General features: G+C 39.5%; 1 protein-coding gene across 2 annotated transcripts; it reads right to left on the bottom strand.

Moving 5' to 3' along the window:
- Positions 1 to 2972: 2972 nt before the first annotated feature.
- On the bottom strand, positions 2973 to 19318 carry mideasa (mitotic deacetylase associated SANT domain protein a). 2 transcript variants are annotated; one of them, XM_074616658.1, is made up of 13 exons: positions 18630 to 19318; positions 15276 to 17025; positions 12036 to 12251; positions 9132 to 9474; positions 8961 to 9027; positions 7425 to 7567; positions 7206 to 7309; positions 6563 to 6638; positions 6391 to 6479; positions 5825 to 5968; positions 5438 to 5554; positions 5171 to 5334; positions 2973 to 3931 (listed from the first exon to the last, which is right to left on the bottom strand). In XM_074616658.1, exons 2-13 carry the CDS (start codon positions 16788 to 16790, stop codon positions 3661 to 3663), a joined length of 3249 nt encoding a protein of 1082 aa, XP_074472759.1. In that variant the 5' UTR covers positions 16791 to 17025; positions 18630 to 19318; the 3' UTR covers positions 2973 to 3660. The 2 variants fall into 2 exon arrangements, with proteins under 2 accessions (XP_074472759.1, XP_074472761.1); XM_074616660.1 differs by having other exon boundaries at positions 12036 to 12248.
- Between the last annotated feature and the right edge of the window lie 2969 nt (positions 19319 to 22287).

Below are 22287 nucleotides of genomic sequence, written 5' to 3'. Positions count from 1 at the left end.
ATTTATTCAACCTTTTTTTAAATTGTCTTTTTAACAGTGGATTCTCTTTTTTGTCACTTTAGTCTTTATTGTATTTATACGTACACAAATAAAACACAAATATAACAACTTACAACTGCAGAGAGGAGGTTTAAGAATAATGATGCCGTACACAGTACTATTTGCTTATTAAAACTTTTATACAATAATTTACATTATAAAATTATACAGTACCTTTGTCTTTAGTTCTATACCTAATCCATCTTTCCCATCACAAAACAGTGTATTTTCTTGACATTTGAATATAATTCAACTGAAAAACAAATAAAAAAATAAATATATGAAAATACAGTAATATATATATTTAAATAAATAATATATAGAAATAAATTAGATCAAAATAAATAAGATCAATGTGACGCATTTCCACAACCTATCAAAAATAAACCTAAATATTCAATATATAAAGTAATAATAATATATAAAGACTTAGACTAGACTAGAAAGAATTATAAAACTAAAACTAAATCCATGTAAACACTTACTGGAGTTTTTTTTCATAGTTTCGGTGATTGATTTACTTAATTTTTAACCCCATAAATGAAGAAAGAGCCCATCTATGGTGGCTGGAGATGTGTTGTATCCATGTGCAGTCTCTTTATGAACACGCTGTATACTGTGTGGCCTTGTGTTTCTTTCTGTGTAGCCTTCGTACTGTAAGAATGACATTGACCTGCAGCTTCTCGGGGTCACTCTCGGAAAATAATCAAAGTTTTATCGCTTTTTGGCTGAACGTAAATCTTAATGTACATTTGTGCTCTGCATCAGATTTAACCTGGAGGAGAAACATCGATCTCATCATTTGTCTTCAGGACATTTAGTGACATTGATCCAGAGAGTCTTCCTCATAATGTCTTCGTCTTCTCCTCTATCCCTTAACCTGTTTTACTGTATCCATGTAGCCCGGTTTCTAATAGGGCTTTATTAGCAGGCCCACCGCTCAGGGACGACATTCGATCCTCACTCTAAAGCTACAGTAAACCAACGCTTTGTCACACAAGCCCCGAGCTAAAAAGGAGGACATTGAATACGCGACAGTGTTGTTATCTGCCTCCAGTCATTTGACTCTTACACTCCAGCGTATAAATGTAAACTGAGACAGGAAGTAGTGCTAACGCTTTTCTTTTTTTTTTTACTTTGATTTTATGCATATAGTGTTCTTTATACTATGACAGTTTTCCTAAAATTGTATTTTAAAAATCCCAATATATCTCCTTGCTTACAGTCTCGCAGTATATTGAATCGTAACCCCTGTATGATGATACGGATGACAACAGATTTTTGCCAATACACAGCCCGAGTCCGCAGGATTAAAACGATAACAGTCCCCTGAAATTGATCTCAGTCTTTCCCAAAAACATGTCAGGGAATGTGCTAAAATTATTAGGGGATCAGAAAAGAGGGAGGGATGTGTAATTATTCTTTTTGCAGAAGGAAATATTATATTATCATAATAATAGGGGGATGGTCTTGCCATATGCAGAGGACAACAATCCTGTCTTGGATCAACTAGTAACTAATAGTACCAACATGTCAGTTGTTATGTATTTGGAAAAATAAATAGGGCTGTCAATTGATTAAAATATTTAACCGTGATTATTTGCAAATTAATTGCAAATTTTGTATCTGTTCAAAATGTACCTTAAAGGGAGATTTGTCAAATATTTAATACCCTTATCAAATATGCTGCCTAATGCAGATGTATGTATATATTTATTACTGTAAATCAATTAACAACACAAAACAATGACAGATATTGTCCAGAAACCCTCACAGGTACTGCATTTAGCATAAAACAATATGCTCCAATCATAACATGTCAAACTGCAGCCCAACAGGCAACAACAGCTGTCAGTGTGTCAGTGTGCTGACTTGACTATGACTTGCCCCAAACTGCATGTGATTATCATAAAGTGTGCATGTCTGTAAAGGGGAGACTCGTGGGTACTCATAGAACACATTTACATTCACATATCTGGAGGTCAGAGGTCAAGGGAGCCCTTTGAAAATGGCCATGCCAGTTTTTCCTCAACAAAATTTAGTTTGGAGCGTTATTTAGCCTCCTTCACGACGCAAATTGCATTAATGCATTAAATAAATTAGTGGCGTTGAAATTAATTTGCGTTAACGTGTTATTATCATGTTAACTTTGACAGCCCTAGTCTTTACCGATACCGTGTGAAGGGTGTTACTGTCTTTGTCTGAGTCAAGAGGAGCTGGTCTAAAGAAAACCTGAATAATGCTGTGGAGGATCTAAGAATTACCCTACCTTTCCACGATACGCAATAATTTGTGTACAGTCCCTTAAATCGGGCCACGTTTTCCTCTTGCTCGTCTTGGCTCAAGAAGCGGTTATATAAATGAGTGTGAACTTTCTTCTCCAGCTGATTTCTGCAGTAAAAATGTGAAATGAGAGCTGACGAGGTCCAACAGGATGTGGCAGACGGGGCCATTTCGTCCTAAATGATCTCAGAGCAATATGCCTTAAAGCTCATCTCCTGAGAGGCGACGGGCTACACTTCCCTTTACTGTACTGAGAGCACGCTCTTTAAACGGCTGAGTTATGTCACCGCTGATCACTGCCAAATTTCCAGCCTTTAATCTGAAAATAATTATGTTGCCTTCATAGAATACAGCATTTGGGGTTGTATTTTATTGTGGTAAATCTTTCTTGCTCAGTAGAGAGTTGTTGGTGTAAGGGCAGTGTTTTAAGCAAAATGTAAGTTAAGATTTAAGGGAAAAATGGTTAAATGACAAATGGATCCACAAAGAATTACAGCCAAGTTTATCTTCATTTATACTAAATGACTATTCATCTACACACAACCATGTGTGCAAAGGAAATCCTGAACCGCTGCCTCCACCTGCTGGATCAACAAAGTCTTGCAACTATAAACTGAGCATTTAGTGACTGAAATAAAGACACACATCTACAGTAGAGATTTTAATAAACTTTTCAATTCACATAAGTCTTATTGCAGCTGATTAGTTTTTATATTACCAAAAAAATCATTGCAAAAAATGCAGTATCATAAATATATGGCCATCTCATATATACTTTTTTTGTACATATTAATTTCAAAAAAGGTCCCTTACGTTGTAAAAATAAGTGTGCAACCGACCTAAAAAATCTGATGGAAATCTGCAAAAGTTCAGCATTCAGTATTCTCTTAAGAGAAAGAGAAATACAAGCTCTTACTCGCTTTTATTTAAAAGGGCTGCTACTGTTAAGTGATTTGATCGTGATGTTTTATTGCTAAACAGGCATCCTGATTATCTCATGAAATATCGTGTAAGTCCACGCGATGAAAATGTGTAATATTTTGACGTATATTCAATTAAATAAAGGATATAAAAAAGGCAATATTGGCAAAAAGCAGAAGCGTAAGTGCATTTACAAAAAAAATAAACTTCCTCTGAATATTTAAAAAGTACAAAATGTGTGTGACTGATGATGATGACGGTCACAAGGAAGGAGTGTGAAGATTAACAGGAAGCTCTGTTTGTCTGTATTCTGCTCTCCGTGAGGCAGGACGTCTTGTTTTCATCCCGCCATCTTTTGATTTGACCTCCATCTCGACCCTCTTTTCACCCATCAGTCCATCTTCTCTCTGGTTTCTCTCAGTGCCAGTCTTCATCTTTCTCATCCTCTCCCTCAGATGACTCTTCCTGGCTGCTTCCCTCCGCGTCCTCTGTCACTCCGTTCCCATTTCCTCCCTGATTAACAGCCGCTGCCACTGCCGCCGCCGCCACTACTGCCGCCTTCCTGGCCCGAGCTTCCGCCGCCGCCGCCTGCTCTTCCTCCTCTTTCTGACGCAGCGCTGCGGCCTTCTTCTCCTGCTCCGCGTGACTCTTCATGTGGGCGCTCCGACTCTTCACTTTATAAAACACCCTGTAGGGTACGGGAAGAAAATGATTCATCATTACACACCGGTGTTGTCACGACACTGACATCAAAACGCCGATACAATACCTTGAAAAACATTGAAATCTGATACCATCCTCGATACCACGATAACATTGAGGGCATAGAGAAAAGAGAGCAGAAAGTCTAGCTGGTATCCGTCTATTGTCGCTATTTTGAACAACACTATCACACACAATAGCAGCGGTTTAGTCCACTAAACTCTACTGCAGGGAGAAACACTGCATTTGAAAAAAATCTGTTTCAAAATGTATTTTTTTAATTTCACAAAGTAATTTCCCCATTTTATTCATCTGTCCATCAAAACAAACGGCAGATTATTTCACAATTTCAAGTCCACGTTATAGATTTGATCTGTATTTCTTCATAATTTATTATTTCAAAATGTCCTATTTTATCTATTATTGAAAAATTTGAGCCACATGAAGATCAACATGGTGAACCACATGAGCTACTGTAACCTAAGTCTGCAGCACTGGATTAGAAAAACTATGAGAAAGTACCATTAATGCAAAATGAAGACAACGTATCTCAGTCTAAAGCCTCATTTCCACTGCAGGAACTTTCCTTCAGAACTAGGAACCTTTGCAGGAACTCATTGCGTTTCGATCACAGGCACCAGGGTCTAAATTATGTTTACCCCCAAAAAAGGCCCTGGTCGGGGGGTAGTACCTTTCTGAAAGTACAGGAACTTTTAGGGCTGGGGTTTGCAGGGATGACCGTCGCTGCTTCAACTGTACCGCTTCATTCATAAACAAGGAAGTACTCGAGTGAGGATTTAGGACAGAGGGCAGAGCATTTCTCTTTGTTTGTTAACACTAAAAGTAAAGTTAGGTATTTCTTCCTCTGCATTTCATTACATCCAACGTGCATCAGTAAATACTATGCAGCAGAAAATGCCGTTGCAGTGAGACAAAACCTCTGAACACACTGACCTGCAGGCTGCAGAGTGTGTTTACCGCTGTGACTACCAGCAGCCCTCATCTCACGTCAATGTTGCTTTTTCATACGTCGAAGGACTAATTTGCCTGATCTTCGTAGCTCATCAGACCGCGGCGGAAACTCAAACAACAGTGGGCTTTTCAAGGAACCTTTTAGTTCCTTAATAAAGTAGTTCCTGGACTGACATTTCTAGGACTTTCTTGGTGGAAACCTGGCTTGAGTTATAAACGAAGATAAAGTAAATCTCTCATGATTCTGACGTACCTGCCACATTTCTTGCACGGAAATATTGCGTCAGGATCCGGCGGGGGCTTCGCTGGCGCTCTGCTCTTCCTCGCTGCAGGCTCGGCCGGAGGTCTGTGAGGTGCTGACGGGTGGTGAGCCTCCTTATTCACAGCCTCCTCTTTGATCACCAGCACTGTCCCGGCCTGCAGCACCAGAAAGAAGTAGATGTTAGTTTAGCTGTTGAAGGAAGGATCAACCTTCTTGACTCACATCCTTTTTTATTAAACCTGATTGTGTTATACTGACGTAGTCATGAGCCTGTAGTGACCGAGCGATCCTCGCCTGGTTGCTGTTCTCATAAGAAACATCCCTCCTGTCGTCTCCAACCGTCTCTCTTTGATTGAATTTTGCCTGCTGTGAACTCTGTAACGAATCACACCAGAAAAATACAACTTTATGGCACAAAATATTAGAACTACCTTTAAAATGTTCATTTAAACACCTTTTAAAAAGGATTATTCAGTGTGCCTTTTAAAAGATGAAATTCACACAGTTATCAAATCTTTCTCGTTACCTCACTCAGTCTTTAAAAAATTCTGTTTAGCAAACACACCCTGTAACATTACTGATTAACGGAGTAATGTTAATGCTTTACCGCACATCATCACTATGGTACATTTGACTGCTCTCTACCTTAACGTCCACCACGGACTCCGTGTGCTTCTCCATCGGGGAATCTGGAGGGCCGTAGGTTAAAATCCCGTTGCGGCCGATCTTGACCTGTTTCTTGAACGTGTAGTAAAACTCCACACACTGAGCCACCGTCTTCGTCTGCACCTTTGATAAAAAAAATATATACACATTCAGAATTTAATATCATTAATAAACCTTTTCCACTGTGATGCTGCTGAGCGGGATGCAACTTACTATTAAATGAATCATTTATGTCAGGGCTGTCAGAGTTAACACGATAATAACGCGTGTCGTAATCATGTCATACTAGCTTCTTGCAAAGGAGGTTAAATAACGCTCCAAACTTACGCTAAATCTTGGCGAGGAAAAACTGGCATGGCCATTTTCATACTACGTACTTTGATTGTCTGGTTTGTTTAAAGCAGTTATACTGACGCCTCCTAGTGAATGTGCTAATGATTTATTGGTGTTTAAATGCTACACAAAGCACAAATTTAAATGTATTTCAGATTACTTTACAGTGATTGATAATCGTTAACGCTGCGGGGTAACACTACGGAGCGTACCAGTTTCTGCACCATGAAGAAGTCCTTCCTGTAGGCAGAGATGCCCTTGTTGAAGTAGCGCTTCTCTTCTGCAGTCCAGCAGTCGGAGCCTGAGAGAGGATGACGGTTAGATAATCAGAGACAGGAGATTTACATTAAACAGATGTTATTCTCTCTCTCTGTAATGTCGTACCTGAGTAGTGATAACCTGCCAGGTGGTGACCTTGAGGTAAAACCGGGTCCTGAAACATCAACCGTCCCAGCGTTTCCTTCAAACCAACAGGATTCATCACAGTGAATAATCCATTCTTTACTCAGTGTTCCTCATTTCAGTGCTTCAGCAGTACAATAACAATTCTAACAGTAACAAGTAGGAAGGTTCAGTGAAAATAAAAACATATTCAAATCATTTATTAAGATGATTATGACAAATTCTGCTGCTGTCATTTTTTAGGAATTTGAGGAATTCGTTTTAACGCCACTCATTTCTTTAACGCAATCGATCTTCTGGAGGTTGTAGCGGGCTCAATCTTGAAGCTAGAGTGATAGTCATAGTCAAGTCAGCACACTGACACACTGACAGCTGTTGTTGCCTGTTGGGCTGCAGTTTGCCATGTTATGATTTGAGCATATTGTTTTATGCTAAATGCAGTACCTGTGAGGGTTTCTGGACAATATTGTCATTGTTTTGTGTTGGTAATTGATTTCCAATAATAAATATATACATACATTTGCATAAAGCAGCATATTTGTTCACTCCCATGTTGATAAGAGGATTAAATACTTAACAAAACTAACTGAACTGCAGTAAGTTGATAATGAGTCACTTTACTCACCAGGAGATCACCTCCACATTCATGTAAACAGTGTAAAACCAGCTCCTGGTTGGTTCCTCCGCCCCTGAGCACACTGCAACAAGCCATGTTCATCAGATCCTCCACTACACAAAAGGAGAGTGAAAACGACGACGGTTAGAAAGAATGATCGAGGATGATATGATGATAAAAAGCTCACACAAAGAACAGATTAGTGTTTGACTGATGCGAGATACTAACTGCTCTCTTGGTCGCCGTGTTTGAGGTGGGAGACCTCCACAGGGAGCCAGACCAGGTTCGCCTTGTGCACGTCAAACTGGGAGGAAGGTTGATCCTGTAACTCTGGGATTTCCGCCTGGTACCGTAGTCCGATGTTGATACGTCTGAACAAGTTAAGAAAAAAGGTACATTTCTGATAAAAGAAGATATTTTTTGGGTTCGACATTGAAAACCTCAGAGGCCTTTATATTCTGTTTTATTTATTCTTTTGTAAATGTGCCTTAAACACATAGTATGTAGTCTAATGGTGGGACCACAGGGATATAAGTAGGTGCTGGGAATCTGGTGTGTGAATTTATTTTATTCATTTATTTGTATTTATTTATTATTTTATTATTATTTATTTATTTTATTTAAATTGTTTTATTTTTGTTATAATTCTCATGTATTTATTTTAATTTTATTATCATTATTATAATTTAATGTATTTATATTATCATTATTACCATTTTTCTCTTCCCTTGTTTTTGAATACTTTGCTTTTCAATTTATAGTTACTATTAGGGCTGTGTATTGTTAAGAATCCAGCGATACAATACGTATCGTGAGTCAGGGGTTATGATTCAAAATATTGCAATATATTCTGATACTGTAAGCAACGCGATATATTGCAATTTTTTAATCTAAATTTTGGTAAAATAGTATAAAGAACACACCATCATCTGCATAAAATCTGAGTTAAAAAAGGTTTACGGGATCTACATTTGCATTCATCACAGTCCCTGTAACATCCAGAATCATAGCACGACTTTGAGAGGAGACATAAACTGAGAGGGTGCATCTCTTTACAAATGAAATCAAGTTTAAACTGAGTCAATCTTTGCATGTAAACTATTAATTAAAAATCAATACAGTATCACAAAACATAATATCGCGATATTTGATTTTTTTGATATTTTCTTACACCACTAGTTACTATCTGTTATCATATGCACATACTACTTTATTTGTTATGGTTTAGGTTGTTGTAGTTATTTTTCTTAAGGAAACAATAATATGCATTATTCAAAAATAAAGAAAAACCTCAGAGGCCTTTATATTAGTTTTTTTTTTTACTCTTTTGTCAACGTGCCGTAAACCCATATTATGTCGTCTATATCTGTCTGGTGTGGGTGAATCAACGTGAGAGTGGGATCATGGGGATATAAGTAAGTGCTGATAATCTGGTGTTTGAATTAATTTTATTATTTTTAAAATGTGTATTTCTTTATTATTATTATTATTATTATTATTATTTTGTATTATGTATATATATTATTTATTAATTTATTTTATTGTTATTATTGTAATTTAATGTATTTAATTATTACATTATTTTTTCTCCTCCCTTGTTTTTGAATACTTTCGTTTTCAATTAACAGTTCCTATCTGTTAGTACATATTACATTATTTGTTATGGTTTAGGTTGTTGTAGTAATTTTTATTAAGGAAACAATAAAAAGTAAGATAAAAAGAAAAAAGAAAACCTCAGAAGCGTGTTTAGGCGATGGTACTTACGGTTCAAGGCTCGCAGGAGTAGCATCAGTCATTAACGGTAGAACAGGAGGTGTGATATCTGAACTCGCTGAAAACACAAAAATAAATCTCCTCTTTAGACATTATCTGAGAACGCCTCTTTACTAGAATTAGTCTGAGATCAAACTCATAGAAGCAACAACTAAGACTTACTGGAGCGCAACAGACTGCGCGATGCAGATTTGGGCGTAGGAGGGGGTGGCAGGATTTGGTTGCTCACGGCCATGTTGGTGAGGAAGGCGGAGAAGTAGAGCCCCGAGCCCTCGCGTACGGGAGACAGGATGGGTGGAGGCGTGTACGGCGGCAGGTTGAGGGGGTGTTCCGGCAGGCGGATCGGAGAGCGCAGGTTGCTCTGGTAGGAGGTGATGCTGGAGTAGAGGGATGGAGGGATGAAGGTGGAGGGTTTGTGAGGAGGGATGATGAGCGGCTCGGGACGAGGTCGGCGCTTAAATTTGGATTTTCCATCGTCGTCCGGCCCGGGATCGTCTTCCCCGTCCTAGACAGAAGAGTGAAGGTTTTATCACACATTTACTCTGGTTTCTTTGACATCAGTCTAATTTAAAAAGTAAAATTATGTACTTATAGGTGTATTTGCTGTAATTTACTTTCCCATAATCAATTTATATCAGTTATGGAGTTCTTTGTGCTCGTTCAATGGTCATTTTTCTGCAATTTTTGACAGCAAATCTGTTGTAAATATTGCGCGGAGTAATGAAACACCGGTTCAGCTACAGGTGATGCTCTGTAAGATTACTTTACTTTTCCCATTGTTGTGTGGAAAATGACTCGCTCCATGCAGAGCAGATAATCAGATGTCGAATACTATTGACTGAATTCTTTATCAAAACAAGTTGGGCTTGTTAAAGCTGTGAACTGATAGAGCGGATGCTCTTCAGGGGAATTTCTGGGAAGTGTTTGCTGTCGCTAAGTAAACCGGGAATTTTACTAGACGGAAGATAAACATGCACTGTTCTTTGCACCATGATTATAATTATATTTTTCAGTTTTCAATTTAATTTTAGTTCAGTTTTAGTTAGTTTTTCAGAGTGCGTTTAAACTTAAGAGAGTGCGGTTAAACTAGAAATAGCAGAAAGGTTTAGTTTTCGTTTTTATATATTTAGTAGGGCTGTCAATCGATTAAAATATTTAATCTTGATTAATTGCACATTTTTTATCTGTTCAAAATGTACCTTAAAGGGAGATTTGTCAAGTATTTAATCCTCTTATGGTGGACAAATATGCTGCTATATGCAAATGTATGTATATATTTATTATTGGAAATCAATTAACAACACAAAACAATGACAGATATTGTCCAGAAACCCTCACAGGTACTGCATTTAGCATAAAACAATATGCTCCTGTCAGTGTGTCAGTGTGCTGACTTGACTATGACTTGCCCCAAACTGCATGTGATTATCATAAAGTTTCAGATTCAGATTCATTAGGTTTTTCTAGTTTCATATGATACCAGCAGCTTCACTCTATCTTTAAAACTGAGCCCACTATAACCTAAAAATTGCAAGTTGCGTTAATGTGTTAAAGAAATCAGTGGCGTTAACGCTTTATTATCGCGTTATCGTTAACCTAGTATTTAGTTTTAGTTTGTTTTTTGTTAGGGCCAGCTATAACGTCTCAGAAGTATGTAGCTACATGTACATACAAAATCCCTGAGACCTGAGCTGAACAGTTTGGATAAATGGCATTTGATCGACTACAAAATTGAAATTGTGTTCTTGTTATTTAATTCTACAACACTACACTGCAAGTGAGGGATTAACTGTGAAGCGATTGCAGCGTAGCGCCGTCTCCTGGAATGTCAAATCAGTTCTATGTCTGTGGTTCAAATGTCATGAGAAGAGACGGAAATTCGTGTCGTAATAGTAGTAGTGTAGTGTGGTGTAGTAGTGATATATTACAGCTAAAAAAATAAAAATGAAATTAATTTACGTTCATTTTTATTAGTTTTTGACCAGGCCATATCGTTTCAGTTTAGTTTTTCTTAAAGAATATCGAAAATATTTTTCACTGTTTATTTTCGTTTTAGTTTCAGTTTTAGTTTTCTATAATAACCACATTATTATGCACATGGACCTTTCCCACATCTAACTGCACCAAAGCACCACTTGTTGGTCCCATTATCTTAGTTTCCAAACGGACGTACTCCAACGTTTCCTCCTAAACGACTTTCTTAATAATAACTGTGACACAGTAGTACATTGTGTTCTTGCTCAATCAGGCTTCATTGTGAACCTACACACCCGGTTTAAAAGAGCCGTTTTGGAGAGTATTTAATGAGTCACACTATAATCTGAACCACGCCACAAAAACACATGGCAGATTGGTTCCAGTGGAGGTTTGCCAGGCTGAAATCTTAAAGGCGACTCCGCTCATGAGAACTTGAACTCTGACGTTGTTTAATTCACCACAGACCTGCATCTCTACGGGGGTCTCGAGGTAGTTACGTAATGTGAGTCTGATAAACATCTACGACCACAACTTGCATAAACACTTCACTGTGGAATCTAACTGGCAGCTCTCTGTAGTTTCATATTGACTATTAACTTTTCATCTGACTCAACAAGAAAACAAATTTTCAAACTATTCCTTTAAGATTTAACGTACAAACGCTACGATCAGTTTAGAAAATACGAAGCCTTTTCATAGATTATTGAAAAGTACATAAAATGAGCTCCCTTTTGCACAACTACAACAATAAATTCTGCTCACACGTTAATGAATCACTAATAATATCAATAAAAATACACTCATGGGGCCATTCTGTTGCATGATAAGTATTTCTTTTGACACTTTTGCTGATAATACTTTTTACTAAAATTTTTGAATGCAGGACTTTAACGTGGAACGGAGTATTTTTAAATTGTAGTATTGCAACAGATCTGATTACTTATTAATGTTGACATCTTAAAAGGCTGTTAATGTGATGACAGGTCACCCTAAATCTACCGTTTCAACACTACTACCACTGACAGAAAGGATATCAGTAATAAACCAACAATCAAAGCGATGCTAACGTCATCTCCTCTTAATACTAACCTGGCCAGAGCTCTCACTCATGTTGTTTCTGAGCGATCGCCGACGAGCCACGATGACAGACGGTTTACGATCGGAGTGTCCTGCAGGCCGCTCGCCCAGGCCATGTCGTCCGAGAATCCAGTTACCCTGAGCATCCGTATGACTCCTGTGTACGGGCACCGATACTGGGATAACCAGAGGCACCATGGTGGCCTGTCTGACGGAACCGTCTTCCTGCTGAGGCACCAGGAGGCAGAGAGATGGAAAAGAGAAAGTAACGGGGAGATTGAAAGAGGGAGATGGTGTGAGAATCAGATTCATTTTCAAACCACCTACAGCTTTAAATATTTAATTAATTTAATTAATAATTTTTTTCTCCCTGAATGAAAAATATATATGATGTATTTTATAATAAATTATATTAGGGCTGCAATTTAAAAAATATTTGTTTTAATTATAGATTAATATATAATTAGAGCTGCAATGATTAATCGTCAATTCGAATTAATTCTCAACTATTAAATTAATCGCCGACAATTTTGATAACCAATTAATCGGTTTGAGTATTTTTTTAAGTAAATAAAGGTTAAAATGCTCTGATTCCAGCTTCTTAAATGTGAATATTTTCTGGTTTCTTTACTCCTCTATGACAGTGAACTGAATATCTTTGAGTTGTGGACAAAAAAAGACATTTGAGGACGTCATCTTGGACTTTGAGAAACACTGATAAACATTTTTCATCATTTTATAGACCAAACAACTAATCAATTAATCAAGAAAATAATCGACAGATTAATCGACAATGAAAATGATCGTTAGTTGCAGCCCTAAAATCAACTACAACTTTAATTTTCTTCCTGAATGAAAATATATATGTTGTATTTTATAATAAATTGGCTGCAATTTAAAATGATTTTATTATAGATTAATATATAAATATAATTTTTTTTTATTAATCGTTTAGTCTGTGAAAAGTTAAAAAAAGGGAAAAATTGCCATCAAATGAATAACAATACATCTTCTACTGCCTTGTTACCCAAATATTATACATTTATAATTATAGAAATTGGAGAAAAGCAGCAAATCCTAACATTTAAGACGTTTGAACCAGTGAAAATGTGGCTTTTTTGGTTGATTAAATGTCTGAAACAATAAATCGATTATTAAAATTGTTGCTCTTTAACTTTCTGTAATCACATAATTGATAACAAATAGCTAATTAGTGGCCTCTTTACTTTAAAAGTTGCATCTACGGAGCAAAAAAAGTTGATATATTTTTAACTACTATGGGTAAAATCTGACAATCTGCAGCGCTGCTTCTTTTTCTAAATACATAAACAGTTGTTTTATTATTACATATTTCTGTAGTATTCGGAGCTGTGCACACACATCCCTGGTATGTCTGGTCAAGCTGATAAAAATTTCAGTAATCTTAAATAGTTCTACTCGCAGCAGCGAAAAATATAACCCAGTTTTATGATTTATACTTCAGGCAAAGAACAAACAAACAAAGTACCAGACATTTGAATCTCCTGACCCACAAAAGTGCTGCCTGTTAACCACAAAACAGCAGCTCTGGGTTGAGAATAGCAATATTAAACCTGTTTGGTGTGTGTTAGGAGTGTTGCAGGTTGACAGCCCGGCCGCTCCCTAGCTCTGTTGAATGACTGGGAAGGAGGCTGAGGAATGTGGAGGTGTGCAGACATGCAGCCGCTCCAACTGTACATCCAGCGTGCACAAAAAACCTACCACGGGCCTGATAACACCCCCGAGGGGATGAGCACTAAAACGTCACCGTGCTGAGAAAAAACTCACAAAAACTGAAGTTTAACAAGGTTTAGTGCTTCGTGCGTGTTTACCAAAGATGCCTCAGAGAAAATAAAGAAGCCGGATCCACAGGGTGTGCCACTTTAAACATTATAAATCCTCAATAACAACACTAAGTGTATCATCTTTCTGATCAAATGAGAGCAATCTTTCAAATGCAAAATCTTCAATAATAGCCGCTTTTCAGGTTGCACCAGTGTCTGGTGTCTGGTATAGCGTCACTGTGTTAAACAGCCTGCCGTAACTGAGGCCCGACAGCTGTGGGAATCAAGTTTACACACCTAAGAAAAGGATTTTGTAAACCATGGGGAAGTTCTGCATAGAAACAGGGTTCTTCCTCTTTGTGCAGCTGCTCGCCAACTTTGCCAGATGAGAAAATGTGCCCTTACGTGCACCGATTAGCTGCCCTCGCCGTTCTTCCTCAACTGAACTGGGCCTAAAGCGAGTATTTAAAGCTTCAGTAGGCAATATATTTTTGGCATCAGTGGGCGAACATTCCATAATAACCTTTCAGCATATTGTAATTCAAGTGTCCTGTGAGAAAACTAGACTTCTGCACCTCCTCATGGCTGTTTTCAGGCTTTAGAAGATTTAGCCCGTGACGGGAGACTTTGACCAATCACAGGTCATTTCAGAGAGAGAGCGTTCCTATTGGCTGTGCTCTGGCTGGTGGGCGGTGCTTGGTATTTCCTCAACTTGATATCAACATGGCTGCCGGGTCATAAACTTTCTCATTTTACAGCTAAACAGTACACTACAAGGTGTTTTGAGGAGAGAAATAGGCAACACTAACAGAATATTGATTCATATTTGATCAGCGCTTATATCGAAGTGAAAACTTGATATATTTAGGAAATTAGTTCAGTTTGAAATGCTTTTAGGTGCCCTTGTACGGAGCCCGGGAGGGAGGTGTCATGGAGGGAAATCTAATGTGTATGCTCCATTTACTGATTTAATTTCATGTTTATATATGCGCCCATAGCAACGGTCTGCTATAAAGAAATAATAGACCGCAGAACGCCGTGATTAACCAATCAGAATCGAGTATTCAACACAGCCGTGTGATAAAAATAGAATAATGCTACGTTCCATTTACCTCGGAAGTCGGAGCTGGGAACGATGGGGTTTCCAGCCTGGGTTAGCCATTTTTAGTTTTTGTTAACAACCAACCAGTTGATAACAACGCAATACTCCGGTATTTTGCGCAGACAAACACCGTAGCAACAATGTCCACAGATAGAAGTTGGACAATACTGTGTGTACGACCGTTTTTATAAAAATAATCATATTTGCTCCGTTTCTACCCACCGAATTTACAAATGAAATATGAATCCATCAATAAATAGTTCAAATTAAAAACAATAAAATAGCTATTTTGCTGTAAAATTGTCATAAATAAATAACTACAGCGGCGGCGTAATGAGTGATTTTAACCTTGATCATTTTAGCCGGCAGGGACTCCATTTCTGACGCCTTCTGGGCCAGAGTCTCCAGATTGATCTCCTTAGACGCCCTCCGTCTCCTACGGATTACGCCTCCTGTTGTCACCTCCCCTCCTTTCACAGCCTGAGCGCCCGCTACTCCGTTCTGGGATGGCGGAGGATCTTTGGACGCTTGAGACCAGATGTTTGTGGAAGGGGGTCCCAGCGGGGACTGCCCGTCTCTGGAAAGGCGTCGTGAACGCCGGGGGGCAGCCGGCGTCGCATCTGAAGGCTCTGCGGGATTTGTGGCGACCTTTTCGGGGCACGGATCAGGTACGGGTGATGCATCGTGGGTTTGAGCCTCTGCCTGCTGCGGCGCCACTGACTGGACATCCTCCTTTTTAGGCGCGGCGTCCGGAGGACCCGGCTGAGGAGGACCCGGCTGAGGAGGACCCGGCTGAGGAGGCTGAAAAGCCACAATGTTTTGGGTTTGTTGCTGTTTTGGTTGCACCGGTGGTGACGTTGCATCTTGTTGCGGCACCTTCTGTTGCTGCACTTGCTGCTGCTGTTGTTGCATTTGCTGAATTTGTTGCTGTCGCTCCTGGATGTGCTGCTGGTGATACTGCTGCTGCATCTGCTGCAGTTGCTGCTGTTGTATTTGACGCTGTTGTATTTGTTGCTGCTGCTGTTGCTGCAAATGTTGCCGCTGTTGCAGCTGGAGTTGATGCTGTTGCTGCTGCTGCTGCTGCTGCTGCTGCAACTGCTGCTGCTGTTGTTGTTGCTGCTGCTGGTGATGATGATGCATCTGTTGCTGCTGCATCTGTTGAAGCATCTGTTGTTGCGTTTTAGGTTGCTCGGCGTACGCCACACTTGGCATTCCCTTGTTGCCTGGAAAAACAGAGTAATAACCTGATGAAAACTGCTGCTTGCTGGGCCTAAATGTGGTCTGGAAGGGCTGCATCATGGACCCCTGCAGAGTGTGAGGAGGCACGTGTGGCTGACCCTGGAGCTCCACGCCTTTGTGGGCGTGTTGATACGCCTGCAGCTGAGCCTGGTGCATCGCGGCCGCGGCGGCGTGCTCCCACTCGAGCCCCCTTCCCTGAGCTTGAGCCTGGGTGGCATCTCTGTAAACCTCCACAGGTTGGGTTTCTCCCGCCATTGGCAGCGCGACACCCTCGTGGACCCCTTTGTGGAACGCCATCTGACCTCTGGCGTTCACGCCACTCACATAGGGGGCAAAGTTCTGACCCCAGGCTGGAACGGGAGCTTCCTGAGACCAGCCGGGGGCCTGCACAGAGTCCTGGTGCATCCACTTTACTGGAGGCGCCTGTTGGTAGTGCGGTAGACTTTGGGGCCCTTTCTCGGGGTTGTAAACGCCAGAGCTGCTAGCAGAGTCGCTGTGGCTCGGCTCTAACGCCGGAGGTCCCATACCATAATAAACGTCCCCTGAATGCTGCACAGGCTCTTTCATGGCTGCAGCCCGAAGCTTGCCGCTCTTGTCAGCATTCGCTTGAGGAGGAAGACTCATAGTAATGTTATAAAATGTAATGTTAGAGTCTCAATCTTGATCTCTGAGCGTGCAAATGCCTCTGTAGTGTGCTTTCACTGCCTGTGGTTGAGGAGTTCTGTGTGTATACACGAGGTATTTGGGAGGAAATATAAATCCCAAAGGAAAGTGCAGGGTGGGGAGCATGCAACCCTCCTTCCACAATCAAATCTGACGTTTGTTGTCCTTTCTTCTCATCCTCTTTATGGTGCCGGACCTTGAGAGAGAAAGGAGGAGTTAGACACTTTCTTTTTCCTCTGAAGACAAACAGTCGCCTTCCACTCCTAAGCAGCAAAGAGGAAATTGAGGCCTACATGAGCAAATAGCCCAGTCAGTCAGTCAGTCAGTCTGATGTAAAGCCCTGGAGTATGGAGGACCATAGGAGTCACAGAAATAGTAATAAAGCATGTCATTAATTAATAACTAATTGTGCAATAAAAAAAAGGCATTAATACATTTGTTTACAAATTAACCTAAATATATATATATATAAAGAATTTACAAATGAAAAATTCAAGACTGTTTAGGGACGCCAGTATGCAGAAATATTCAAATACACCATTTTAGAATAGGAAAAAAATAACACATTTATACTGCATGCAAAAAAACCTGCATGTTTTTTGCCCCAAACTGCATGTGATTATCATAAAGTGGGCATGTCTGTAAAGGGGAGACTCGTGGGTACCCATAGAACCCATTTACATTCACATATCTTGAGGTCAGAGGTCAAGGGACCCCCGGACAGTTTTTCCTCAATAAAATTGAGCATTTAGCGTTAGTTTCGAGCGTTATTTAACCTCTTTCTCGACAAGCTAGTCAAATATTTTGGATGTTGTAGCAGCTCAGTTGTAAGGTTTGTTTTAGGTATAGTGAAGATACTGGCATCATATGAAAATAAAAAACCTAATGAATCCATCGGTACCAACCATGTCATACTAGCTTGTTGTTAATGAGGATAAATAACGCTCCGAATTTCCGCTAAACTTTGGTGAGGAAAAACCGGCATGGCCATTTTTAAAAGGGGTCCCTTGACCTCTGACCTCCAGATACCACTCCAGATATCACATGCAGTTTGGGGCTAGTTGAAAATGGCCATGCCAGTTTTTCTTCGCCAAAATTTAGCCCAAATTTAGCCCAAATTTAGAGCGTTATTTAACCTCCTTCCCGACATGGTAGCATGTCATGGTTGGTACCAATGGATTCCTTAAATCTTCTAGTTTTTTTTCTAATTTTTCACATGATATCCGTAGTTTCACTCTAGTCCTAAAACTGAACCTAGAGCCTCTGAAAGGCAGTAAAGTCAGTCGGGATCACAGGCCTCAGAGGGTTAATTGCCCATTAAAATGTCAAATGACTTTGCAATTTAGTCCATTTATTCATAGATTAATAAATGACTTTGCAATTTAGTCCATTTATTCATAGATTAATAAATGAGTTTGCATATGCATATGCATATTTTACAATTAGTTATTAATTAATTACATGTTTATTACTATTTGCATGACTCATTTGGTCCTCCATACTGCATATGTAATATTTCTATATATATATATATATGTCCATGTGCGTGCAGACAGGACGCTGGAACCTGGAGAAGTTTTGAAGGCAACAACAAGAAGGAGGCGCTGACTGTGCAGCTGCCATTTGGCATAACAAGAAATACAGGAAACGGTTGCAATCAGCCGAGCAACCGATAGATAGCCACTGATGTTATGTGAAAAATCAGCAATAAGGAAGCGACTGTTAGAGCTGTTAGGCAACACAGCAAGAACAGAACAGAACAGTAAGCATGGGTGTGTATAGATATATCTATATATCTACCTGATCAATGGCGCACGGATCTCTCCATGGCCAGCTCCATGGAGCCACTCTGGTTCCGATCAAAGTCATGCAGCTCCATGACGGGATCGTGCGCAGCAAATGTCATAACTCTGTTTGACAACTTTCCTCAACTCGAGTTTCACTGCGCACAATATGGCGAACAGGCGACTTTACAATCCCAGCAACACATAATGTATCCAAAGTCCGGAGCGGCTGGAGAGGCGCATTAAGAACGCTGATAGATACAATGTTGCAATGTTGCAGAGTTGTGTCCATATGAAAAAAAGAATGTTACAATGTTACAATGTTGCAGAGTTGTTTCCGCAACAAAAAAAAACCCAACCGTGCACTTCAGAGGAAAAAATGTCCACAACTTTCTCTCTGCAGTGAGCCACACAGAGAGAGAGAGAGAGAGAGAGAGAGAGAGAGAGAGAGAGAGGTTGGGTGTCTGTGCAGCGGCCTGCTCCGGTGGTATTTCCGCTGATCTGAGCGCGTCTCTGCGCTGCTCCTGCAGGTTTAACTCGCTGCGCTTTGGTTCATCCAGATTGAGTGAAAGGCTGCGAAAACTGCGCAAACACGCAGAAAAAGTTGTGCACCCCCTGAACGCACCGCCTCACCCCAAAACAGATCAACTCAACATCCTGTTATCCAATCCGATTGTCTGGCCACTCCCAGACATGTATCCGTGTGCGTTTGTTTTGCTGTCAGGGGGCCGCCCGGAGTGCGGAGTCTGAACTCATCACAGATTAGTGTGATGGACACGTTGAACAGGGCTGCAGCCAGAAATACAGAGGTCAAAAGGTCCAAGGTCCATGCAGCCCCCTGATAGTTAGAAGACACCTTAAAATACGATAATTGTCCTTTTAATATTAAAAAAAAATGTCTTGTTCAATTCATTCAACTTGTCCATTATATTTTTCGGTAAAATATTTTACACACTTTAAAAAAATGTTTTAAAGTTATTCCACATTAAAAGATGAGTGATCTGTACTTTGGCAATAATAAATTCTGATAGGAATAATATTAATTATTAATAATTACGGCTGTCAATCGATTAAAATAGTTAATCGTGTTTGATCAAAGATTAATCACAAATTTTTTACCTGTTCAAAATGTACCTTAAAGGGACTGTTTGTAACTTCTTACACGTATAAATCAATCCGGGTCGGTGTCCTATGCGCGCTCGCATGTGGCTACGCTGTTAAGACAAGACTCCAACACAAACTACTTAAATTACTTTGCCAATAATTAATTCTGATAATAATAATAATCAGAATCAGAATCAGAAATACATTATTGATCTCTGGGGTGAAATTGGGACTTTACAGTTGCTCTTATGTAAAAGCATGAAGAAATGTAAGAAAACGAAATAAAGGAGTATGTAACATGTACATTTAATGTTACAATATATAACACAATATATGTAGAGGAATATAGATAAATTAATAAAAATAAGAAATATGTACAAATATGTTTCTCAAACACATACAATATACAGTATAACCACAGTGTAAATAAGTAATACAAAATGCTGAGAAGTGGGATCTATGAAAGCTGCAGAGATTTCACAGACTGGAGGAAAACAACCAGTCAGAGCTGATCTGGAGTCTGTCGTCTCTGAGCAGCTGTCAATCACTTGTGCAGCTCCAATCAAACGGTCAAACTAGGCAGCGCTGATCAAATATGAATCAATATTCAGAAGTCTAGTTTTCTCTCAGAACATTTGAATTACAATATGCTGAAAGGTTATTGTGGATTTTTTGCCCAATGATGCCAAAGAATATACTGCCTACTGCAGCTTTAACACACTATACCAGGGGTCTGCAACCTAAAGCTCCGGAGCCACATGCGGCTCTTTAGCTCCTCTCCAGGGGCTCCCTGTGGATTTTTTAAAAAATGAGTGGAAATGAATAACTGTTTTTTGTTTACATTTTCATTTTTATTTATCATTGTTGTAGGTACGACAATACGACAGAGTATTAGGGCCACCTTGAGGGAAAACAAATTAATCTGAGATTTCGAGAAAAAAAAGTCGTAGTATTATGAGAATAAAGTCATAATATTATAAAGTAGAAATTTTACGTGTTATTTTTGTAAAGTTATGACTTAATTCTCGTAATATTACGACTTTTTATCTCGTAAAGTTATTACTTTATTCTCATAATGTTACGACTTTTTTCTCATAAAGTTCTAACTTTATTCTCATTATATTACGACTTTATTCTCGTAAAGCCATGACTTTATTCTCGTAATTTTACGACTTTTTTTCACGTAAAATTATGCCTTTATTCTCGTAATATTACGTTGTTTTTTCTTGTAAAGTTCTGCCTTTATTCCCGTAATATTAAGATTTTTTTCTCGTAAAGTTATGACTTTATTTTCGTAATAGTACAGTTTTTTTTCTCGTAAAGTTATGACTATTCTCGTAATATTACGACTTTTTTCTCATAAAGTTATGATTTTATTCTCGTAACACTACATCTTCTTTCTCGTATAGTTATTACTTTATTCTAGTAATATTACGACTTTTTTTCTCGTACTATGACTTTATTCTGTAAATCTCAGATGTTTTTTCCCTTAATGTGGCCCTAATACTCCGCAGTACATTTGCCCTCACCGCATTAGACTTATATACTATATACTTAAACTATAAACTGTGTTACCTTCATCACAATGCTCAAATTATTCTGCGGCTCCTGACAGATTTTTTTTTTTTTTTGCGATCTAAAATGTCTCTTCTGATAGTAAAGGTTGCTGACCCCTGCATTAAAGGAAAGGGGGAAAGCATAGTAGGTCCTCTTTAAAAGGTCTGAGTACTTCCTCTTGCGGTGGTGGAGGGAGCTGTGGGGGGGTGAAGGGTTATCAATATTTCATCAGGTGCACCAGAATTCTCGGCAACACCCTCTGCTACTCTGATGGTTTATTTTACAACAGTAATAACGACTGATCAGTCTGAATGATGATAATCCATCTAAATTAGTGATGCAGAGTTCCTTCTCTTGTCCAGTGGACCACATGGAGTTAGTGTGAGCTTTGTATTAAATGCATGATTAAATGCAGTGTTATTGCTCCTCACAGTGTGTCTCAGGGATGCAGGACAGTGTGTCTCAGGGATGCAGGACAGTGTGTCTCAGGGATGCAGGAGTCTGCGGATCAATCAGTATTAAATTAAGTGTTGTTGCTCCTCTCAGTGTGTCTCAGGGATGCAGGACAGTGTGTCTCAGGGTGTCTCAGGGATGCAGGACAGTGTGTGTCTCAGTGTGTCTCAGGGATGCAGGACAGTGTGTCTCAGTGTGTCTCAGTGTGTCTCAGGGATGCAGGACAGTGTGTCTCAGTGTGTCTCAGGGTGTCTCAGGGATGCAGGACAGTGTGTGTCTCAGGGTGTCTTAGAGATGCAGGACAGTGTGTCTCAGGGTGTCTCAGGGTGTCTTAGAGATGCAGGACAGTGTGTCTCAGGGATGCAGGAGTCTGCGGATCAATCAGTATTAAATTAAGTGTTGTTGCTCCTCTCAGTGTGTCTCAGGGATGCAGGACAGTGTGTCTCAGGGTGTCTCAGGGTGTCTCAGGGATGCAGGACAGTGTGTGTCTCAGTGTGTCTCAGGGATGCAGGACAGTGTGTCTCAGTGTGTCTCAGGGTGTCTCAGGGATGCAGGACAGT

This window comes from Sebastes fasciatus, chromosome 18 (assembly GCF_043250625.1).
Source record: "Sebastes fasciatus isolate fSebFas1 chromosome 18, fSebFas1.pri, whole genome shotgun sequence".
Lineage (NCBI taxonomy): Eukaryota > Metazoa > Chordata > Actinopteri > Perciformes > Sebastidae > Sebastes > Sebastes fasciatus.
Note: the sequence above shows the minus strand (reverse complement) of the source record. Positions and strands in the feature narration are given on the sequence as shown.